The 23,781-nt window shown below is 35.5% G+C and overlaps 1 protein-coding gene and 1 long non-coding RNA gene across 5 annotated transcripts in view; one reads left to right on the top strand and one right to left on the bottom strand.

Moving 5' to 3' along the window:
- Positions 1-23,781, bottom strand: part of LOC140655787 (uncharacterized) — a 125,873-nt gene that overhangs the window by 70,637 nt on the left and 31,455 nt on the right. The gene's annotated exons all lie outside the window — the stretch shown is intronic.
- The window catches only part of FGF7 (fibroblast growth factor 7), a 29,806-nt gene continuing 14,892 nt past the window's right edge, over positions 8,868-23,781 (top strand). Inside the window, exons 1-2 of one of the 2 annotated variants that reach the window (XM_072870693.1) lie at positions 8,868-8,987; positions 9,895-10,089. In XM_072870693.1, coding sequence (XP_072726794.1) covers positions 8,948-8,987; positions 9,895-10,089 — 235 coding nt within the window. In that variant the 5' untranslated portion in view covers positions 8,868-8,947. Of the gene's footprint in view, positions 8,988-9,803; positions 10,090-23,781 lie in introns of those variants that run through there. The other variant, XM_072870692.1, reaches the window with a different exon arrangement.

The following is a 23,781-nucleotide window of genomic DNA, read 5'->3' as shown; positions in this document are numbered from 1 at the left end:
TGCTATGAAACAAACAAATAAACAACGGCATGATCTTCAGAGAGGAATTTTATTGAAACGTGGTTAACTAGCAAAAAAATGCTTGTCAAAATTATTAAAAAAGCTTTTCAGTAACTTTTCTTAAGTATTTGTATCTTCTTATTCTGTGGTTTTCAGAATTTAAAAAAAAATACTTGTTCAGTTGACTGCCATGTCAAGGGACTGCCACGTTCTGTACCTCAGCATGATGTAGTTCAGCACAGTAACTTCAGTAGGAGCTGATACACCTACTCACTGTGAAAAAAGTTTCCACAAAACCTTTTGTTTCTGGGGAACAAAAGGGATTTGGGGTTTTGTTGGTTTGGGTTTTTTTTTTTCATGTAGAAAGTAACTAGAAAAATCAGCCTGGTGTATGTATATTTATAGAATAGATATGAAAAGCATTTTTCAGGGTATTGGTTATTTATGAATTGTTTTATGGACTTACTATTTGTGGTCAATAGCCTCCAAAATCACATTATTTCTGCTGCCTAAGTGACTAACTAGCATTCTTAGGAACAGCTATTCCTCAAACTTCTTTTTCATCCATGTGACATAGTTTTTCACCCATGATGTCCAGGGCAAAGCAATCTGTACCATTTAAGTCCTTGAAGCAAATGGGTTGTATTCATACAGTCTGCTGACAAAGTCAAGTCAAAAAAAGTTTTCTACTACAGAAGAGGTGTCTGTTGCAGTAACATTGCCAAGTATGGCAGAGCCAACAGAGATGCAAGAGGTACAAACTAGACATATGCTGCAGATGCGCTCAACCCAATATCATAAAAAGCTGATAAGGAAAAGTTACCACTACACTAGACAAATTCCTATGAGGGAATCAAGTTTTCCCTCCTCTTTTATAGGATTAAAAAGTTTTGCTGCCATGGGGAAGAAGGGAATACACAGATCCCTTAGTCCTAAGCTTTTTTCCCCCCTCTCTTTCTCTCTATCACCTCCCAAATGGTCTGCATTCCAGCTTCACATAACAGTAATATTTAGGTTTGGTTGGAGAATATTTTAGTTGCAATGGACAGCCTTTGTCAAAAGTAAGTGTGAAAAACTAGCAACTGGAATTAATGTTAAAAGGGTAGAAATTATTTCAGTAATGTGATAGTTATGATAAGCAAAATAAGCCAGGAGGAAAGAGGCAGATCAGAACAACATCAATTCTGATTAAGATCTGTTTCAAAGCCTGACCTTCATCAGTTGCTGACAAAATTCAATCCTTGCTGATGCCACAAGCCAGGCCAATAACCATCTAACAGAGCAACAGCTGCAGCGGGAGACATTTAAGCTCTTGGAAGTACAGCTGTTCACTTCAGATAGAAGGGATCACTCCTTCAGTCTACAGAACTACATGTACAGAGGAGCAGGATGGTGCTATATACTTGCAATATAAACTCTCTGGTAATCCTCTGTCTAGGCATCTTTATATTACAGTCAGTTTGAAATCAGTAGTGTCCCATCTTGCCTAACTCTCTTGCAGGGGCTCTGAAAGAAACTCTGCAGTTTTGACATAGTCTCAATTTGCCCTGCTACTTTGAATGCAAAGGTATTTTGACACTTTCTTTTCTTCTTTTTATAATTAGAAAAACTGGTTGACCAGTCCATGCCCACACTAGATGCCTCAGGAATGACGCTGAGATGCTTGTTCTAACCCTGCACTTGATATAGTGAACTGCACTCAGATTCCTAGCACTTTACATCCTCCTTTCACACCCTTGCTAGGTTATCAAATGACTATTCTGGCCTGAATTTACATAGATTTAGTAGGATATCATGGACTTCATTATCAGTGAGGGAGGGAATGGAAAAAGTGAGGAAATGTGGTGGAGCTCACTCTGTAAACCAGTTACTAACACAGATTCTCTAGAAAAGACGCCCTTTTATTAGATTCCCTCAGTTCAGCAAATGCTTATCTACCATTCAAATGGTAAACAGCTGGAAAACCTTACATTTTTGGGACTAAGTGGTATCCCTGTCTCTGACAGATTGGTAATAAATAATGCAATCATTACAGAGAATTGTTCTTGTTCTGAATCTACTGGTGAGTTTTTAACGCTCTACAAACAGCACAGCTTTGCAGGGGAACAGGGCACTTTTCCCCTACATTATTTTGCTTTTAGAACATGTGTAATAATAGGCCATATAATTAGCTAAAGGTTAGGAAAGGTCTTACTCCAGCTGTTTCCTAAAATCAAATATTAAATACACAGTAGTAATCCAGTAGCATTTCTGCCATATACAGTCTCACATTTTGTTATTTTGCATTTGTTCGTACTGATTATGCCAACCTGCTTTATTGCCTACTTTGTATAGAAAAGAGCAAGTCACTGAAAAAATGTCTAGTAAAATCTCAAGACTTAAGACACTTCCAAACAACATAGAATCATAGAGAAGGAATCCACGTTAAACCTCAGGTGAAATACTGGACTTGCTGAAGTATATGGAGATGCCAAGAGCTTACTTTGATAACATTGGTTTGATTGCGTCTGTGAGTACGTACTATGATACAGACTTTAATTTTTATCATAATTCTTTTCTTCACAAGTCCCCTCCCTGATTTAATGCATGAGATGGATAACTAGCATTTTGTGCCTTTTGAGTGTTTTACTTCACAGCATTAATAATGTTTCAATGTAGAGTGTGTATATGTGTGAGCCTAGGTTTTTGAAACTCCATCACAGGAGAATTTTTACACCAGTATGCAATAGGGGCACTACATTTTGGATCTATCATGCCTATTTAATTGGACAAACTCACAGCTGTAGAAGGCAGCTGTAAGCACACAGAGGCACCTAATATTTTGGGCCACGCCAAAAGATTTGCAATGTAGGCCCATGGGCAGCTGAAGAAATTGCTTCTCTGTAAAGCTTCATTTCACTTTAGGATTTTGGAAATGTTCCTGGTTTATTTTCCTTGTCTACTGACCCACGACCTCCATGCTTAGGTCCCTGTCCCTTCCTCAAATTTCCCCAGTTCCCTTTCTGAACTTTCTCTCTTCAGTGCTGGCCTCTCTCTCCTCTGCACATTACTGGGAGTGCCCAATCCTAATCTCCTAATTAAATCCTAGTACTCTCCCATCCAAAGCATTTTTCCCCAAATTCTGACCAGTCGCTATCTCTTCTCTTTGCACAGCCAGCTCACTTTCAGACGAGTTATAGACTACCTTACACAGATACATGTAAGGTTGCCTAACACTAAGTGATATTGCAAGTCCTTTCATTATGAACAGGTATGTATCTATGTAAGATGTTAAGTCATGTGCCATTATAATTGCTGTACATTTTTACTAATCCTTTTAACAGTCTTTTCTTTCTGACTTTAACTGGTAGCATCTTTACATCAGAAAATGCAGTGCTTAGTGCACTGCCATCTAACTAGATGCCAACAGGTAGTTACTGGAAGTCTACTAATAATTTCAGCTTTATTGTGGTTTAATCAAGGAGTGCAACTTGTGGTGCAAATCGAAGAGATGACCATATAATTTGCACAATCTAGTTCTTTTCCATGACTAGATTTTAATTAGAGATATAAAGAAATATTTGAGTAAGAGGATAATTTTCTATTCTCATTCTCAGTCAACCTTTGTTCAATGAAGTATATAGGTAGTATTAGCAGATCAATGAAGCCACAGTTTCAAAACTATTAAAAAAAAAAAGGCTGAAAACTGTCCTCCAAAATCTGCCTTCAGGTGGTCTCCAATTAGAAGGAACTAAAATTGTTTTCTAAGATTAAAAGAGCAGCAGATAGACAGGGTAATAATGGATATATATTATCATGGCGACAAAGCTTTATTCTTGCTTTAGATGTTATTCATAAATTATTTTTTATATGGTCCATAAAACGTTTAACCACCGAGTAAATTACAATAGTAGTTATGCTATAGGTGGACCTATGTGAAGGGTTAAAAATGGCTAGCTTGTTTGACCACTTAAAAAGAAAAGAAAAAAACACAGAAGTAATTTGCATAATCCAGTCTTGAATTATACGCAATATCATACCTATGTATAGCTACAATCTGAGTTAAAAGCTAAACATGAATATGTTATTCTATATTTATTGTTACTAACGTAAAATGTAATGATTGCATGTAGTCTTAGGGACAATAGTTTTCTGCAAGTTTTTAAGAAGATACTTCAGCAAAGTTCTAGGTCTTAAAGCTGATTCTTATCCAACCATCTGTGTATATGAAAAGACGCTACACATTCTTTTATTATTTTTTTTTAAAGAATGTATTTAACATCAGGCAGAAGAAATCACTACATGGTAAGTAGTGATTTTGGTAAAAGTAAAATTTGCATACAAACGTATGGATCACTTCAGAAAGAGGGACCTCTGAACTTCATACCTGGTAATAAACAAGATAAACCAAATGGTTCTCCTCAGTATTTTCTCATATCATTTCTCTATTTTTTGTATCGCCACCAAAAATGTACTGTTACAATTCAATTTTGCAACATCTCAGGTTATGATAATCACAGTCTGAGCGTCCTGATGTCATCAGAAGTAGGATTCCCTGAAGTTGAGGGTTATCAAGCTATGAATAACAAGGAGACCTATCATAACCATATGCTGGGCAAACTCCATTCGGAAGGAAGGATTCATCTGACTGCCATTGCATTCTTTTTTCATTCTCTCTTTCAAAAGTCAGTATCGTGATACTCCATCGTCCTAGTGAAAAAAGCTTTACCTTTTAAGTTTATTATTGACTGAGCTAAGGTATTGCCAGCCTTTGTTTTCCCTAAAATAAGCTATATAAAAAACATTTGCTGTAGCCAATTAACAAAAAAGGAAGTTGTTATACTGTTGTCAACTATTTGATAGTTTGGTTTTGGGTTTGGTGGTTTTTTTTGTTTTTTTTGTTTTTAGTATCTACTGCATCCTATTCCAATTTTCCTGTAGATTTAAATCAGCTCAATATGATCTGGATGAATAGGAGGAAACAAAGAAATGAATGATGTTTAAGGGATCTGTTTTGACAATTGCTAGGAAAAATTTATTGTTGTCTTTTCAATACGATTTTAATAACCCTTACCAGTTACCAAAAAGAAAAAGACATTCTTATAGTCAGGCAGACAAAGGATTCATAATTATGGTTTTTAATCTTACGTTTACACTTAAGTTTACAACCTAAAAAGATAAATCCAAACTGAAGTGCCATATTCCTCATGTCTCTTTTGTTTTTACTGCCCTGTTAAAACAAGTTTATTTTGCACACATGTTGTGCTGTTTTTCAGATATTAGTGCCGACAAAAGATTTGCACAAACAGCAGCACTGTTCTTGTATCTTTTGCATGTAGCAGAAGTCAACCTTGATCTAACCCTGATCTCTGAGATCAGGGAACTAAGGATAAGGATTTAACCATGAGAACATTTAGCACCTTCACATCTGCGGAATTTTTTCCATAGGACCTTCCAATCCCATTTTAGCTATTGCCGCAGGTCATTAAAACCCAACATCTTAGGTTTAAAGTCTGATACAGAGATTTTTATCTTCCTACTGTCTTAAATTCTGAAAGTTCTGGAAGATGTTCTAAAGCAAATTTGAAATGGATCGAGCAGCAGAATGATAGTTTTGTAGCAGGTATGTGTTGCCCTGAGGGCAAGCTGGACAAAATAGAGGTTTTTTTAAAAAGTCACATTCATGACACAATGCCAAACCTGGGCGGTACATATTACAACAGGCGAGCCTGGAGATGAGGAAAGCATGGATCCCTATAGTCATGTTTTCATCTAAAAGGACAAAAAGTAATTTCCTATGTGAGGGAAAAGGGAAAAGACTTTATTAAGCTGTTTCTATTTGAAGTGGAGGCCTATGCACAATCTTCATATTGGGAAGCAAAGTGCTTGCAATTCATTTCCACTTTTTTCTTTTCAGCATGTGCACTGTAGCAATGCTGTGGACAACTGTCTATCAACTAGGAAGCAGGAACCAGTGCATGGGTTAACGTAAAGGGGGCAGGTTTAAATATTGAAGGATGGCTTACAACGTGTATTTTGCACATTTTCATGTTTCATGTGGTCCTGATACCTTAACACATTTCTTCAAATAGAATCTCACCAAAGAAATGCAAAATCACTAGCATTTTAGGTGGACAATTTCTATATAGCATTAAGGACTTGCTTGGGATTGGATTTGCAAAGCCCTGGGCATGCACGTTTGTAAGCAGATAGAAGTGCAAGTCAAACTAAATCTTCCATAAAACTAAACCGGTTCAATTTGAGAGAGATATTAGTTATGCTTGGTTTAAACAGAAGTGGGTTGGATCATTCAAGGGATCAGAGATTTATGCAAAGAATCCTGACTTGCATATGCAGATCAAGATGGCATCCTTTCATTAAAAAATAGGCAGTTGTACTTCTTGTAGAGCAAGACATAAAACTGTGTGATTAAATAAAACTGCAGTTAAAGCATTGTGGAAAAAAGTTATTCTATAATTAGAAAACGTGAGGATATGAATGTTATCAGCAGTAATTAAAGATTAACTGCATTGTTCACTGACTAAACTTACAGCTAGTGCCTTATTTAAACTGCTTTTCATTTCTTCTAAATACAAAACTTCATAAAGATCTGAACTGAAGCGGCACTTAAAAAACACACTTACAGCAAGTGATTTATTTTTTCAGAGCCAAGAGAAATACATGCCTATGCCTGGACCATGAATAGCTCCAGCTTTCTGGAACAAAAAACTCAGGTATGTTATTTTTTCTCCTGTTACTAACTGTCAGAAACAATAAGTTAGCAAGGAAGAAGAAAAATTAAAAACAGTATGGATCCAAAAGTGAAAGTTGGTATTGCACATAAAAGACCCAGAATATTTACAAAAACATTTCTACTTGCATCCTACTTTGCTGAGTAAAACACAGATTACCTTTTATCCTCGATTGCTTTCTTTATAATACACAACAGATAAGCCTTTTGAATACCACAAATTTTTTTCATTGCTATCATTCTGAATTCAGACTGTGGAATGGATCAGAGAACATACTGATATAAACCCAGCAAATGTACTGGCAAAAACCGCAACTGGGATAAATCACTTCAGTCCCCACTTGTCAGAACAGTGGTCATGGGTTGACAAGATACAAGTCAAACTAGAAATAACTGTTGTAAACTGTGATTACAGCTAACTTAATGAAAGCCACTTCTTTGTGTATCTACTGCAGGCATCCAACCTTTGAAAGCCCTAAGTGCCATACCTTTCATATCGTAAAGGTGCATATATTGAGCCTTTTGCTGAACTAGGAAAATTGGGCTGAGCCACCAAATATGGGGAAGAGCTGAATATGCTTAAATGGAGATAATGATGAGAAAAGTTGATCAACTTTGGACTTTGAGTGAAAATGGTTAAAAAAAGAATGCAAAGCGAGTGACAAATGACATTAATCCAAGTGAGCGCTGAGAAGGAAGCTGAGGATGTTAAGGAAGGAAATGACTCATTCTCTGTGTTTGTGTATAGGAAAGGCTAAGTAACACAAGGTTGCATGGTGCCATACACCTTTATGCTCATTTTGTATCACTCCAGTGAAAAACCCCAATTTACTTATGTCCCCCTCACCACAAGGTGGCATGTATGTCTTCCCTATGATTTTTAACTGCCTCTACAGTTTACTTCATTTTTAAGAAGTAACTGTTACCCATTTCTACCACGAGGAAGGAGTGGGGGTGGGATAAAAGCAGGGAATGATAAACTGCATTATATTATGAAGTATAGACAACTAAAGGTAAGTAAACTATTCTTAATACATGGATTAATTCCAAACTTTCCTTGTTACTATTATTTACTAAAGGGTCTGAGGGTCTGTATTCACATCAACAGTGTGGAAATTAAACAGAATAAGGAGCTATTGAAAAATTTGCTTTGGTATGTTTTACAAATACATTCACCAGAAACTCAACAGAATTTAAGAGTGAAATGGAACATGGATTTTGGATAGCAGACTGGTGCCAAAGTTGGAAATCAGCATACAGAAGCAGAAAACCAGGCATATCTACCCATTATTTTGATTCTCTGTATTTTAAGCCTGCTGGTCACCCATTGGTTGGTATGCAGTATAAGGGTTTTTCTTGCATTGCTGCCACTTTTCATTCTTGTGTTGTGAGTTTCAAGAACTAATAACTACGTATGCTAAGGAAGGCTGTTCCCTAGTAGTAATTTTTCCTTCATGCTGATAAAGGTTGTGTTTGAATGTCAGACTGAAACATCCAAATCTACATTCTCATTTTCACCTAGTGGCTGATCAAACAAAAATCTCAGTGATCTTCTGTGCAGTTGTTCCTCTTTTCAAGTCCATGATATAAAAATATACTGCATGATCTATAATGGGTACAGCACACCCTTCTCACAGTACCTAATGGACCCACATATTTCATATATCCATCAGAAAGGCACTAAGCAGACTATGAATCCACCAAACTGCAGAAGAGATTTGAAAGCAAACTGAGATAAGTGTGTGAGTACAAAAGACAGAAGGAGGAATTTTTTAGGTCAGTATTTTTCTGTCCTTAAATCAAAGCGCAGAAACACTAGCTAGCATGCGAAGCAATTCTATCCACACACCACAGAATATATGTTTTTAGAAAGTAGATTCTTGGAGGTTTAAAGTATAAACTATGTACATAGCTCCCTCTGATGACCATTGGACACGATACAATGCAATTCTCCTTTTATTTTTGTTCGTGCATTCAACTGACAGCTGACTGGTTAAATTCTAATTGCTTCCAAGTGAGGTCAGCAAAGGTATTTATCGAAAAGGACTGAACAACAGGCTCAACACACACATGCACGCGCACGCATAAGCACATACACACCATCTCTCCAGCGTGTTGATTTATGGAAACAATTATAATTCTGGTGGAGTCTTTCTGAGCTGAGAAAGTTTGTAGCTACAGTAGAGTGTCTCATGTTGCAAAAAGCAGACAACAGAAATGGAATACTTGGGTATCCAGCTCTTATCAACAGGAACAAGTAAGTTATCTGTCCTTTACAAGAACAGTCAACAGTTTCTAATAGCTAGTAACTTTTATCTTCATTTGTATATGCTAGATGCTAAAAAAGCATTAAGAAAACTATTTCTATTAATAAACTGAAAAGGGTAGGAATAAAAATACAGGGCTAAGACTATGAGGTCTGTTTTGAAATTTGAACTAGAGAAAAGTTATCTGGTAGATTGTGCTAATAGTGAATATATAGGTATGAAGTAATCAGCAGAATTTTACTATGCATGAGAAAGTAGTTCAACTGAATCAATAAGGGATTTTTGGAAGGACTTAAAACTGAAGACAGAACTATGTTTACAATCATTTTAAATGTCTGTTTATGTAAAAAGTTGTGAGAGATATCTATTGTGTATACATTTGCATATTTTTAGAAATCAGCTTAGCATGTCATACATTTATGTGTAGTACTTTTCAGTAGCATAATGTATCCTTGCACGTTTGTAATAATTGAGTATAAAGACTTATACATGCACCTTTTCTCACAGATCTTTTACTTTCAGTGCAAGCAGCAAATTCAAGTAGTACAGAAGGTCACGACAACAAAGGTTTTTATAACTTGTGTCTTTAAAGGATATTCTGACTGAAGAGATATTTAAGAAGCTCTTCTATTTCGCCATTAACTATTAAGGAATAACGATCAGAATTCTAGAAGAGGGAACAATCTCATTTAAATGAATCTGTAACTCGTAAAGACAGAAGGCAGGTCGGTGACCTAAGAGCAACAGTCTACTTGAGATTTAGTTTTCATTATGTTGTTCATGAACACCCAGAACACTGCACTATAATGCACAAATGGATACTGACATGGATCCTGCCAATTTTGCTCTACAGATCATACTTTTACATTATCTTTCTAATGGGCACTATATCTTTAGCTTGCAATGACATGACTCCAGAGCAAATGGCTACAAATGTGAACTGTTCCAGCCCTGAGCGACATACCAGAAGCTATGATTATATGGAAGGGGGGGATGTAAGAGTGAGAAGACTTTTCTGTCGAACTCAGTGGTATATGAGGATTGATAAGCGAGGCAAAGTAAAAGGGACAAGAGAAGCAAACAACAACTACAGTAAGTAATATTTTTGCTTTTCCTACTTCTAAGTTTTTAGAAATTTAGACATCATTGTTTCCTACTCCTTGATTTATAGTAATTTCAAAAGAATTTTGTATAGAGTACTGACCATTGTATAAGACAAGTTTTCCAATTAATCCTACAGCAGGACATTTGTTATTGATTTTGAAATGCGTCATTTTAAATACTACACTGTAGATCTGCTAATGTATTAGTAACAGCTGGTAACTATTAGCAAACAGAGAGCCTATTTTAACAAGTGAATTAAGGTTGTAAGTATGAAAATGTATAACCACAAACTCTGCTCATAAAATACTTATGAAACATTAAACCACATTTATATAGTCCACAAACTACCTAAAAGTTTGGTGTGTTTGAGTTAACAATTAAAACATATGCAATACTAGAAAGTTCAATGGAAAGAATTATGTAAACTCTCTTGCAAAATCTTTTAGATAGTTTGCCAAGCCAGGAACAAAATCTATTATAGTTTCTGCAGTTCATTATTACAATGATCATGATGCTGAAAAAATATTCTCTCCCCTTTCTTCCAAAAACATGACTCATCTAGAGAGAATGGACATATAATATTTTGCAAAGCTGTACCAAATACAATTTTTGAAATGGCAAAAGATTTGTTGTACTAATCTGTATTTTTCACACAAATACCTATATATCTTCCATTTACACTTGAAGGCATCAATTTTACAGTCACTGTTTTTCCCACTTTGGCGTTCATGTTATTACAAATACATTGTTTATTTAGAGAAATATTACATCTACTTGAAAAGACATTATTAAGATACAACAGGAAAATACATAGGATTATATTGCATATTTCAAAACAAAATTATAAGAAAAAGAGACAGAGACAAGCTGGTCTAGTGTTTATAGTCAACTGAAAGGACAAATATATTTCCAAGGATGCTATTAAATGCAGTTTTAATGTACATATTACTGTGCTTTTCATAACAGCAGCAAGCAAAAGAAATCAATGAATCAAATTTCAAGAACTGTTAGTGTGATTCAGATTTCAACTGAAGCTGACTGCTTATTTTCTATAAGAACAGCACTTTTACATGCTAAGCGCTTGGCTAGTGGGCTTCATAATTTATTTCTTTACTTCATGACTACATTAAGTGCTTGGCAACTTGCGTGGTTAAAACTTCATTGACTAATGTTACTGTTTCTTTTAGAATTTGTTTCCATATGTCTCCTTTCTTCCTACACTATTACGTAGTGAACAACCATATTCCTCTGAAAGACAACACATGGCCAGCAGCCAAAGAAATTATTTGGTCCATATTCAAGAAGACTCCCATTGAGTTTCAGGAGGACATTGCTACAATAGAGATCAATAGGGCTAGTTTCAAAGTGAAACATTGCTCCCCTAAAAATCACTGGGAAAAACTGTTACTGACTGTTGAAACAGTTTCTTTTACATTTTTTCAGATAAGTGAATATCCACTGTACCAAATTTTTTCTGTTATTATTTACAAACACTTTAAAGAGATTATGACAGCATATAGAGCTTAATAATTATATAAATTTGCTTTTTTTAGTTCCACGCTGCTTAAGTAAAAACTTTGTTAGTAATTTAGCATTATTTAAAATTCAAGTAAAGGTTCTCAATTCTCTGCAGGATCCCATGCTGCTGAAGCACACTAATGACACCCTGAAACGTTCTGTAGTGAAACCATTAGGGAATATCAGATCATCTTGCCCTAAAGGCAATCCATTTTCTTGTAGTTTTCTGAACAACTTTATGAATATTTAGTGATGGTAACTAACTATTACAAGTTACAGAAAGGCAACCTTGAGTTGTTAAACCTTTACATTTGTATTGCAGTGAAAAAAAATTTGAATTATTTTTCTGGTAAATGCAGCAAGTATCAGGAGAAAAAACAATCAATACTTGAATGGCTTATCTGGTAACTGATGTGCACTATGATGAACTGTTTCCAATAAATTTAACTAAAGTATGTGGGAAGTCTCCCACCATCTTAAGTTTAAGTCTCTTGCTGTAATTTATCTATTGTATACTAGGACATAATAGCAAAATGCTTTTGTTGGACAAGTAGAATAGGGAAATATCCTCAAAGAGGACTGGCAATGTGTGGACACTGATGAATTGGATTTTCTGAGAAACTAAAAAAATTAATATTGTGAAAAACTTCTTTTTTGTCATACCCTCTATTCAACAGAATATGTAAGAAGCCTTTTTGAAGATGTGTTTATGACTCTATACTGAAATACCCATAAAGAAAATAATATAATATGAGGGGAAAAAAAAAAAACAAACAAAAAAAACCCCCCACCTTGACTAATACATTTTCCCTAAGCAAAATTTTTAACATTAGAAGACTAAACAGGCTATTTTTATCCAGGGTCTCTGAAAAGCATAATTTAAAAATCACACCCATTACAAAAATGTATTAATCTGGGTGTTCAAATATTCTTGTTCCGTGATTTCCAGTTCTGAAAGTTAGTAAAAAGTAAATCAGACCTGTTTCTCAGGATGGAATCCCAGAACAGTTGCAGTCAAATTAATCAATGGGTACGAAAAGTGTTGCTCTGAGAAGTATCTTCTTATTTTATTCTAATTTTCCACTTACATAATAAATAAAAGGAATCCTTTTCCCTTTTGAATCACTAACATGTGCTACTAAAATGAAAACAAGAAAAAATTCACATATTTTTAACTGTCATAACTTAGCTTCATAACGGAAGCTGCATTGACAGTTTTGCAGACAGTCAACTACTTGTTTACAGGCCATGAATTGTGAAGCATGAATAATGTGAAGAGCAATCTTCACATTGAGAAATGTCTGTAGAATGATAACTTCATCATAACTTTGGCAAGTGCCAAAATTCACAGACCTTCTCTCACCAGTTGAGACTATAACTGTAAGAATGCCAAGACAGTGAGGAATTAGGGTCTTTGTATTTCAAACTGTTCTAGTAAGTTACAGAATAAAATATATGTACACATCCTATGCAAGTAACAGCAAAAATAATGAAAGTGTGAAAATTTCCTAAGATTTTAATTCAAAAGCCACTGTATTAAATGTATGTGGATTGAAATTCCATGACAAAATTAAATACTGAACCAAATCCTCACTCACCAATTGTAATGAGTCTGTATTTATCATTCATTTGTTTCAAAACGCATTAGAAGTTAACTGCTTAGTCCAAGAAATATGTGTGTACTGTTTAAGTGAAAGCAAATTGTTGAATCCTGTTTACAACAGTGATGACCTTGTTAGGTACCCGAAGAATGTTATTCTGTGCACATTTCAGAAAGCAGTAGAGCCTTCTGGTGGACATAAAGGTGATAACTCAAGAGTAAACTAAGCAAAGCAGAGGACAGTGATCTCCACTAAGCAGAGGAAATCACTTTGCACCTGACAGCTTTGCTTTCATTCTGAAAGCTAAAAGGCAGAGTGAGAACTGAGAATCACATACTGAAAAACTAAAGCAAGAATTAGGAAGCAGCCAAGAGATGAGGTCACCTAGAAAAATCTGACATTATTCATAAAAATTTTTCTCTTGACAATCACTTATTATACCTTGTCCAAGCCTAAACTATATGTTTTTTGTTAAAAAGTAAATTTTGTATCTTGTTCATGTAAAATAATCTAAGAGGGCACACAAAACACGCTTTTTGCATTCATGATTGTAAAAAGTGAGAGTGACTGAACAAATCTTGGAGGCAATACGGCAATTTGTTAACTCTTTACCTTTGATAGAAAATAAATCTCTCCTTATTACTGCTTACTCCTTCTTTCATTTCAGTTTGTGTTTATGAATTTTGCCAGATTTTATTTGATTTTGTTCAGAAAAAAAGGCAGCAAAAATCAGAGTTTATTTTAACTCTATCCAAGAGGATTTACAACTATGACTGGATGATGCTTTAGGACTTTCCACGCTCTGTTGCCTTTGGAATCTCATTTTAAAGACTTCAAAGGGTCTCTTAGTTACTAGAAAAGCCTTCCCGGAACCTGAATCCTAAGATGTCTGATCCTATCATATTCCATGTGTGCTCTAAACCCAGAAAGTGCCTATTTCCTCTTCTTTTCAGTGGATAAAGCCAACAAAAAAAAAGTAAAAAAAAAAAAAAAAAAAGATAGTCTATTGAGATCTTGGCACAAAATGGCTGAAATCTTGATTAAAACTTATCTCGGAAAACTACCTCTGTTTTTATCAAAATCCAACAAGTCATAGTTTTCAGCAATATTAAATGAACTCTAACTCAGTTTTGTTCAAACCTAAACCCTAACTGATGGCAAAATACACTTTATATGTATCTTAGTGGTTAAATACTCAAACTTGCTTAGAAATCAAAATTATTTCCAATAGCATTTTATATGTGCTTCTTAGGGTAAAACAAATGTTGGACTATGATGTAAGCTGTGCCACTATATAAATTTTATTTGTGTTGCGTAAATACATATTAGAGGAGCAAGGAGATTCAGTATCTGAAAATCAGATATTTCAAGGCAGGTATTGATGTACCAGATTCAATTAAGGGTTACGTGTGTTCCAACCAAACAGAAAGTCTGTCTTTGCAACTGCATTATTGATTTTTCAAGAGGTTGTCAAGAAGACAAACCTTCACTAATGTGAAAGTGCTTTTGCTTCACGTTAGTACTCTGCTAATCTTTTCAATTATAACAGAAAGATATTTAATTCAAATGGCAAGATATGTGTATCCTCTCAAAACTTAGCCTACAGTGCCAAGGATTACTTTCTCTCCTACAGTGTTTAATAAGATCTAAATATAACAGATTTCCCTGCTCCCTCTCCACCTCTTTGTCTAGCACTGGTGGTAAATACCACCCCTCAAGTTCCAACCAGCAGAAGAGACTCTATGCCTATACCTTAGCCTATACGTTATCACAAATCCCAGCTTTTCACCATCAACTGCTGATGAAGATGGGTTTTAGCAAAGATGCAGATAACAGAAGCAGCTGAGTTATGCCTGTCTTACAGCTTCTATTGACTTTTTCGATAAGAATACCTTTTGGGGGAAGTGAGGAGAAGAAAGGAGGGAGAAAAGTCTTGAACCATTGCAGCAAGATTCTTCATATCTCACCTGTCAATGTCCAGATCAGTGCTCAACTGACCTAGTACGACGGGGGGACACAACACACAATTAAAACTGTTCATCACTTCTGAATTTTCCTCCTGAATCTTCATCACCTTGTCTATTCTGTGGTATTTACCAGCTGAAAAATGTGTGTAAAGTCAGAACGGTAGCAGTTTATACTCACTTTCTTCTCACTCTGAACACGAAGTGATTGTGTAAGCTCTGTGAGGGAAGAATCAAACCTCTGGGCTCAGACACAGGCAGCAGCTTCACAAGCTAAGATACACCAACAGGGCTATGTCTGCCTGTGTATGCTTCAAAACTGGGGTATGAGCTAAAACCAGTATGAACAGTGAAAAACATCTAAGCTGAATCTATACACATTATGCTTAAACTCATTTATTTGACCTTGATACACCTTTGTAATTCAGCTGTGACTGGGCAGTTTTTCTGAATCTCTCAATATTGAGATTTATCAGAAATGAGAAATGTTACATTTTTATGGATACATTTGGGTACAAATGTATCCAATGTTACAGGATACATTTAAAAGGATAAATTACAGCCCCTTCTCCCCCACAGCTTTTTTTCCCCATTGTTTACAATTTCTGAATGTAGGAAAAAATCACTATTGTATCATTAAGCATGTTATTGCTCCATCCTGAAGAAAATGTGCTGAAGTGGCCCTGACCTGAGACTCAAGAGACTTGAGGCTAATCCAAACTTTCAAGCAATTTGCTTACAGACTTTGGGAAAATTCTTCAAACTCTCGGTGCCTCTAGCAAAAAGAATTATTCACCTCTGTGTAGAGAGCTTTAAAAATTATTAGTGAAAAAGCTTCCAAACCTACAAAAGAATGGTGTGTTAATGTTATAGCTATTAAATACTTTTATTCTAGAATATTAATTGACTAATAGAATATTAACTAAAATAACTGAAGTAGCTAGACAGAAAAACACATAGCTCAGATTAATCTTAAGGAAACAATTTTCCATACAGGCAAATAGAATTTGGTAGAAAATTTGATTCCTTATACAGTTGGTCTTGCAAAACAAAACCAAAATCCAGATATCTCCCTTCACAGATTCCGGCTTTGTGTATTGTTCGAGTATCTGAAAGTGATTTTTTTTAGATTTCTAGGATCCTGGAGTACAGAACAAAGCTGGTTTTCCCCTTCATCTTCCTTAAAGCTCAGGAAGACCAAGACATCCTAAAGCATATAATTACACTGTTCCACACTACAAGATGTATCAACTAGTAGTATATTTTGGAACACTTTCCTCATCAAAACAGAACAAGTTTAGGCAAATGAAGGCTGTTACTCTTCTTGGGTGGCATGCTGCTTTCATTGCATAATTGACTGTCTATGACTATATTTGGCAACTGTATTTCAATTGTCTTTTTTGACCTTTGACTTTATTTTTAATTCTGGATATGAGCTGACGGAAAGGTCAACTTAGCCTTCTGGTATATGTAATTTAGAAACATTATTAAGAAAAAGTTAACAGTGAAAATTCCTATGGCAATAACATAATAGAGGTTAACAATCATAGCACTGAATTGTCACACTTTAAAACTTCCATAACACGTGACATCATTTAGACAAATGGAAAAAATTATTTGTAACAATTGGTGCTGAAAAGTTGGAAGTGGATATTCACAGATGTGGCCCACAACTTCATGAAAACACACCAAAAAAGCAATAAAAATACCAATGCAATCAATATGCCCTCTTGACTACTATTTAGCTTTTGAAACAAAGAACAAAATGAGGATTAAATTGTAATGGGATTTTTTTTTACAGTATTCACACACTGTCTATGACATGAATCTAGTACCTGCACAGTTTCTCAACAGAAGACTACAATATTCTAAACAGGCTGAATCAGACAGGTAAATCCCAGTTAACATCAGCAAAGCTATGTCCATTTATTCCAATTGAGCATTTGCTCTTTTAAAGTTATAGTGGGAATCTGACAATTCAAAAACAGGATGAAATGTTTAAAAAGCCTAGATATTCTGTTAAAAACACTGAAATTTTCCTTCAGTATGCAATCTTTCAAAATTAAGCACAGTCAGAACACTGATAGATCAATGTAAAACTATAAATGAAAACACAGAAGACATGACCATTTCATAGCATTTATAACCACAATAATTTCAACAGGGAGTAACAAACACCACTCATCTCCATCACCTCAATCAAAATACTTTCTGAATACCCCCATTACCTGTGGGTTTTTTTGAAGGAGTTTCCTAGCCTTAGTACTTCAACCTTTAAGGGCATACATGCCTTACCTTACTTCCATTTTTGGTAAGCTGGCTTGCTTTCTTTTAAACGTGTTAATAGACACTGGGAGGTGCTATAGACTATAAGAAGAAGCTGATCAGACTTGTCCTTGGCCATTTTGATACCTTAGAATTTTGATATTTGTCTAACTAGAAGGTAATGTATTTCAAAACAGAAAAAAAGCCACCTGCTAACAAGAAGCATATTTTCATTAATAACCTGTGCTACTTTTATAAATTTTTACTATGACCTTTAAAAGTCAAGTGGGATTTGATATTTCAATCAGAAGTAACTGTTTACAGCAAAAAAAAAAGAGTAAACAGAGAACTTCATGATTGTTAAAGACAGAAATTATTATAGATGCACATACATATTATCTAGAGCTGAAGATATTAGGGAAGGAAAAAAATAATCATAATCAACATCAAATTTTGAAAAGGCTGCATGTGTATCTGTGCTGAAGTCCCAGAGCTGCTCAGGTGAACTGGTGCTGTAGTTCTGTGGGCTGTTTGTATGCACAGCTGTAAGTAACATGGTGGCAAATGTGAAGTTTTAGATGCTCATCAGGTGTGGGGAAATGCTCACTACAAGAGCTTTCTGGCTTCTTGCATAACACATGCACAACATTGCATTACAATGATAGATTTGCCCTTCCAGTGGTCTACATGAACTCTAAGGATGGCAGTGTTCAGGGTCTATAGCTAGCCACTAAGCAGATGGATTTGGGAGAAAACGTGGATGTAGCTAAGTCAAGGGAAGAAGGCAGCACAGAGTGGGGAATGGACTGATTCCATCCAGTGCTTGTAGTAGCTTCTGCATCTTGTGTAGCTTCTGCAGCAAAGGCCTTGTGAAAACAAGAGTTGTACACCCTGACAGAAACTCTGAAGTAAAATAGAAAGGATAACTGAATCCTAGAGAGTGCAGCCAGTACTAGTACAATTGGAAAGTGCAACTTCCACCAGCAAAAGCAACTTCAATTCCACCATGCTAATTTATTTCCTTTGGAATAGCCTAATGCAGCTTAGGGACTGCACATAATGTGCAAGATGATACAAAGAAATCCAAGCAGTTCTTGAGTGCTTATTGGTGAGATTTTACAAGGATTTAGGGAACTAGCTATGTAAATCCAGACATAATGATTCAAACAATGAGACTTGCTTGTTAGGGCCACCTTGCAACAAGAGACAGATTTATGCTGTGGGAAAGGCCAGTACAAGATCTTCCTCAGCAGTAGTCCTTTATGTTTGCTTATGTGGGGAAACTGCACCTGAGAAGCCTTGAAGTCGTCACAGCCATATCACTTTCCAATGCTATAGCAAAAAATTGTAATACCACCTTTACATAAGGACAGGGACAAATACCTATGCCCAAAGTGAGATTCATCCCAATTGAATTCCCCACCCAGCACTGTTGCTTGTATTAGTTTAGCACCATCTTACCAATACCATGCTATAACAGTGCAAAAGGAAATCTCTGCCATGTACTAAGCACATTTCTGACAACATATCAGCTGCAAGCATGACAAATACTCAAACAGTACTCTGCCTACAAGTGTTGTTACTAATCAAAAACTAAATTGGATACCACTTCAAGAGGCTATTTTCAAACTAACGGGTGACAAAAAGCCATTATTCCAATTAAAGTAAGCTCCATTCTTCTAACTGAACCTTTTACATTTTTTACTGAGCATGGAGATCCTGGTCAATATTTCCAACAAACACTGAAAACCAAAACCAAATAAAAAGGTACATAATTTCCAGGGCAAGCAAGTTCTTCTTTAGAGCACTCTAAAACACTATATACAGGTCAGAAAAAAGAAAGAAACTTTATTATACCTTATGTCCAAATTATGATTCCAAAAAGACCATTCATCCACTCAGGAAACAAATACTACCACCCACCTCATCAGGTAAGAGACAACATAAGAAACGTGGAGAGAAACACATGGAGAGCCTCTTCCCTGTAAGGAACCCTCCTTTACTCGCTGCTGGCCAGCTACAAGGGGCTGGTTGTGTCCTCCTTCCTCCCACTTACTAATGTTTTTAGAGCCTCTTGCGCTCTTTTACATCCTGCCACACCATAGTACTGGTACTATGTTTTAGAGTGCTGAGCATTCTGTCTGAGCATCTGTTTCAGCAGTCAGGAAGGAAGTTTTCTTATTGAGGCTGTGAAAGACATACAGTCTGGCATGTTTTCCTACCTTACTAACAGTGTAACAGCCATATATTTGGGTGAATTGGTATTGGAGTTTGTAGTTAATATTTGTTAGTTCAAAGGAAACCACGTTACATGAATTTTGAGGGTAGCCTTAGGAGAGTCTGCTCAAATTATAAAGTAAATGGCAAGAGTCCTCGGCCACTTATACTTGTCCCTTTAAATGCCTCTTAAGTTGAGCAATGAAAATAATACAGCTACTAATAAAACCATTCTTTTAAATTATTATACACCAGTTTCTATCAGAATGTTCAAATTAGCACACTGGTGCTTAGGCTACTTGATTATAAATACCAAACTAAAATTACTTAATATGCCTTCATTTCTGACTGCATCTTTGTGTGACTTGGGAAATTCAGTCTATATTACTGAACATAACTGTCATGCAACAAAATTAAAGAAAAAAAAATTACCACATCTTTCTAGGAAACTGTTACCACATCTTTCAAGGAAATCATGCTCTGTTATTTTTTTTTAGCTAAGTAATCCAGTATTTTGAATTTGAATTCATCTATTTTAATCATATTGTTCTAGGACACGTTCTGAATGATTGAATGAGAATTTCTGAACTGGCAGTTTCATCCAGAAGGAACACTGGAAGCAAAACCAGTCTATACCAAAATCATAAAACTAGCATTAGACCAAACTAGACCAAAAGCTGAATTTTTCAGGTGATTCATAACATATGAGGTATAAACCCCCTAATTTAGTAAGGTGGTGAACAGCCTAGCTCTGATCGAACCAGATTATTTAAGAGAATGTGCTGAGTACCAATGGCTATATCATTTAAACAGAAAATGATTTAGTGATAGAAGATATATTTACCATAATTATTGTGAGAAATTATTGGAGAAATTATTCAGAACTGCTTAACATTTGGAATGTAATAAATACCTATCTTTGCCAAAATAAGACTAAGTACTAATCTCACTTTTTCTTCATATATAACAAAATATTTCATAAACACGAGCAGGTATTCTGTACATTGTCCTATTCAGATAGGATCTGTAGACATCCCAGAGACAATTTTCTAAAAGTGCTGACAAGTACTCAAGGGACATTTCAAGTTACACTTCAAAAAGCAATACTTAAGCCTAAACCCCATAGCATATATATGGTACTTACATTTCTAAATCGCTTCAGATGATATTTTTAAAAACATGCAAGTAGCCACCGTTATGCAACTGTGTGAGACAAAATAAATAATAGAACCCATATTTCCTGACTTTCTCCTAATCACTTGCCAGTGATCATCTTTTATCCATAAGATACACATTTTTTTCTCCTGCTAGGGCTAAATTAAAATATATGACTGCCATTACAAAAATCTTTCTTCCCTTTCTCCCTCTTCACATTAGCTGTTCCCTTTTTTCTGTCTGTGGTACCATTTTGGTTGGGGTATCCTTATCCATATATGAGAATATTTAACAAACTTTAGTTTTGTACAAATTGCACATGAAAGTAATCATGCTTATTTCCCCAAACAATTATCTATGTGAATCCCAAAACTAGAATGTATTCTAACCCCACTGTAGGTGATGCAGGAAAATGCAGGATATTTCTGCCTGTATACAGCACTGTAAATATCGATGGTTTTGGATCACAACTTATTATATTTTCTTCTCATTCATACTTCAACAATGCAGTTATGGGTACTTTCAGTTGAACTCAGCTTAGCAAAGTAGAATTGCGAGTTATACCTCCTGTTTCATGAGTTTACTCTTTTCTGGCTCCAGACCCATCATCGTGAGATGGTTTCTGTCTTTGTTTTCCTCTTAACAGCTATCTGGCATCTGCATCCCAAACTAGCCTCTGTTAGTGGATCCCTAAAGAATTATATAGACATCATCTATTGTAATCACATGTGCTGCAATTTATCCCACAGGTGGTATTGTACAAAAAAAGTCTGATTTGAGCCCTGTCAGACTGTGCCATATTTGTTTCATTAACATAGATTTCTACATTAAAAAAATATTTCCTTCTCTGTGTGCTTTGTATTTGATTGAAATACATTCTCAACAACACAGAGACGTAATCAACATGAGAAAGTAATTGTTGAGAAGTACAGCATTAGCTCTCTTTCCAACATACAGTCAAAAGATGGCTGTTCTATTCATATTGACTTACCGATGAACTATAGAGAACTATCATTAATAGTCTAAATAATTGCTGTTGAAAGTAAAAAATATTGCACAGCGGTGGAGGAGTTAAGTCACTGACTAGTGGAAAAGCTATCTAACCCTGTGATTCATTAGGAAAAGTTTGCTCAAGAGTTGAAAGACCCATAGTAGGAAAGAGACGAATATATGCCATTTGTAAAAGCCTGGCTCTGCTGAAATCGGTACGAGTTTTGTTACTAATGCCTATCAATGGCTTAAGGACTTAATTTAAAAGGTGCCAAATAATAACTATTGCTTCTGCAAATCCATGTGCTTTTACTTTAAGATATGGTTTCATAACATTGGTAATACAGACTGGGCATAAAGAAAAATGAAATTCCTGTTCCACCATTAATCTCTTCCTGACTTTCAAGTCAGAATGACTTATCTGTACCTTACCAACATCTATCTAGGAGTAATATTGCTATCTCTATTTATTCTACTCAAGATACGGGCTTAAGAGCACAATACACCAGAATATACCCAATTTAGGATATTCAACTTGAAAAATAGTTAGCTATTACTTTTCAAATATATGTGCAAATTTATATTTCCATTTAGACATAAATGGAAGTTTATTCTAAGTTTTTTGGAGCTATATTAAAACCACAGATCCACATTTCTATACTGAGTAGAAACTTATTGCATTATTTATACTGAAAATATATTTAATAGTAGAAATATAATCTATTTTTGTAAAATTTTCCCTAGCATATAACATTTGCATTCACATACGAATCAAGAATACATTGGTAGTCATGGAGGAATTAAGGTGGCGCAACAAGACCAAGTTAAGCACAGCAGAAGCACTTTGTTTCATTTTGTGTTGTAAAAAACAATCATCTTCTCAGTCAACTTTGGTACTTTTTCTCCACCTCCTTGTTGCAATACAGCTGAAGTCAGGAATATTTTACACAAAGAAAGAAAAGGTTTCTTCACCACTTCAAGTGCTTGGAATAGCCATAATTGTTTCAGTCAGAGCAAAAAGCACAGCAAATTCTTTACCAAGAGCAGGTTTTTTGTATGTATTTTGGAACATACCACTATGGGTACAGCCAAGCTCTGTGCTGTCGTAACTTCATGGTCTTCAAGGCAGTTCTAAAATTTCCTGCTGAGTTCAATGTTACGCAGTAACTTTTCTTTTACTTTATGTTACAAACACTAGGAGAGAACAGTCCTATAAGGAGTAGAAATGATCATAAATACAATACAGAATCAAAAAAGGCCTGCAAACTGAGTCTGCCAATCACAAAATTATACAAGCTTAGTGCAAATCCTCCACAAAATAAAAATGTAAGAGCTGCAAACCCTTTATTTGCACATATAGCTTCTGCTACCCAGCCCATAGTCTAATATTAAAAACTCACTAACCTTTATCTGAGTCCTCTAGCTCTATGAACCTATGGAAGAAATCTCTACCATGTTACTCTGCTTCCTTACAGAGAATGTTTTACTCTTCCCCGCTTGAACAAGGTCCTTGTTTAAGCCCATTAGCTGAAATGCATGTTTTCAAACATCTACAAATCACAGACCAGCTGTTTTCCAGATTTTAAAGGGGTCCATACATTCTGCTGCAGATTGCTTATGTATTACTTCCATGGAGCTCATCAAAACTTCATGACACCAATACATATAAAAGCAAAATAAGAATTATGCGAATTGTAGCAGAGAAATTGAAAAGTGAAGCATTTCCAAAGGCCCCTGTCTGAAGCTGTTATCAAATGCTTGAGTGGTATGAAATCTTCCATTTGTCTCAAGATCAAGAGAAAAGTATGTCTTTATGCTTATGCCAGTGCACTGCACTGTAGTCTATCAAACAGGTTGTTCGATTATTGTCAGAGATGGAAATTTGGAATTCTGCCAATATAATAACATGGCTGCCAGGATGGATCTGAATTTAAGATATTAAATCCTTTAACAGACTGGTCACAGATAAC

This window comes from Ciconia boyciana, chromosome 8 (genome assembly GCF_034638445.1).
Source record: "Ciconia boyciana chromosome 8, ASM3463844v1, whole genome shotgun sequence".
In the NCBI taxonomy this organism is placed as follows: domain Eukaryota; kingdom Metazoa; phylum Chordata; class Aves; order Ciconiiformes; family Ciconiidae; genus Ciconia; species Ciconia boyciana.
Note: the sequence above shows the minus strand (reverse complement) of the source record. Positions and strands in the feature narration are given on the sequence as shown.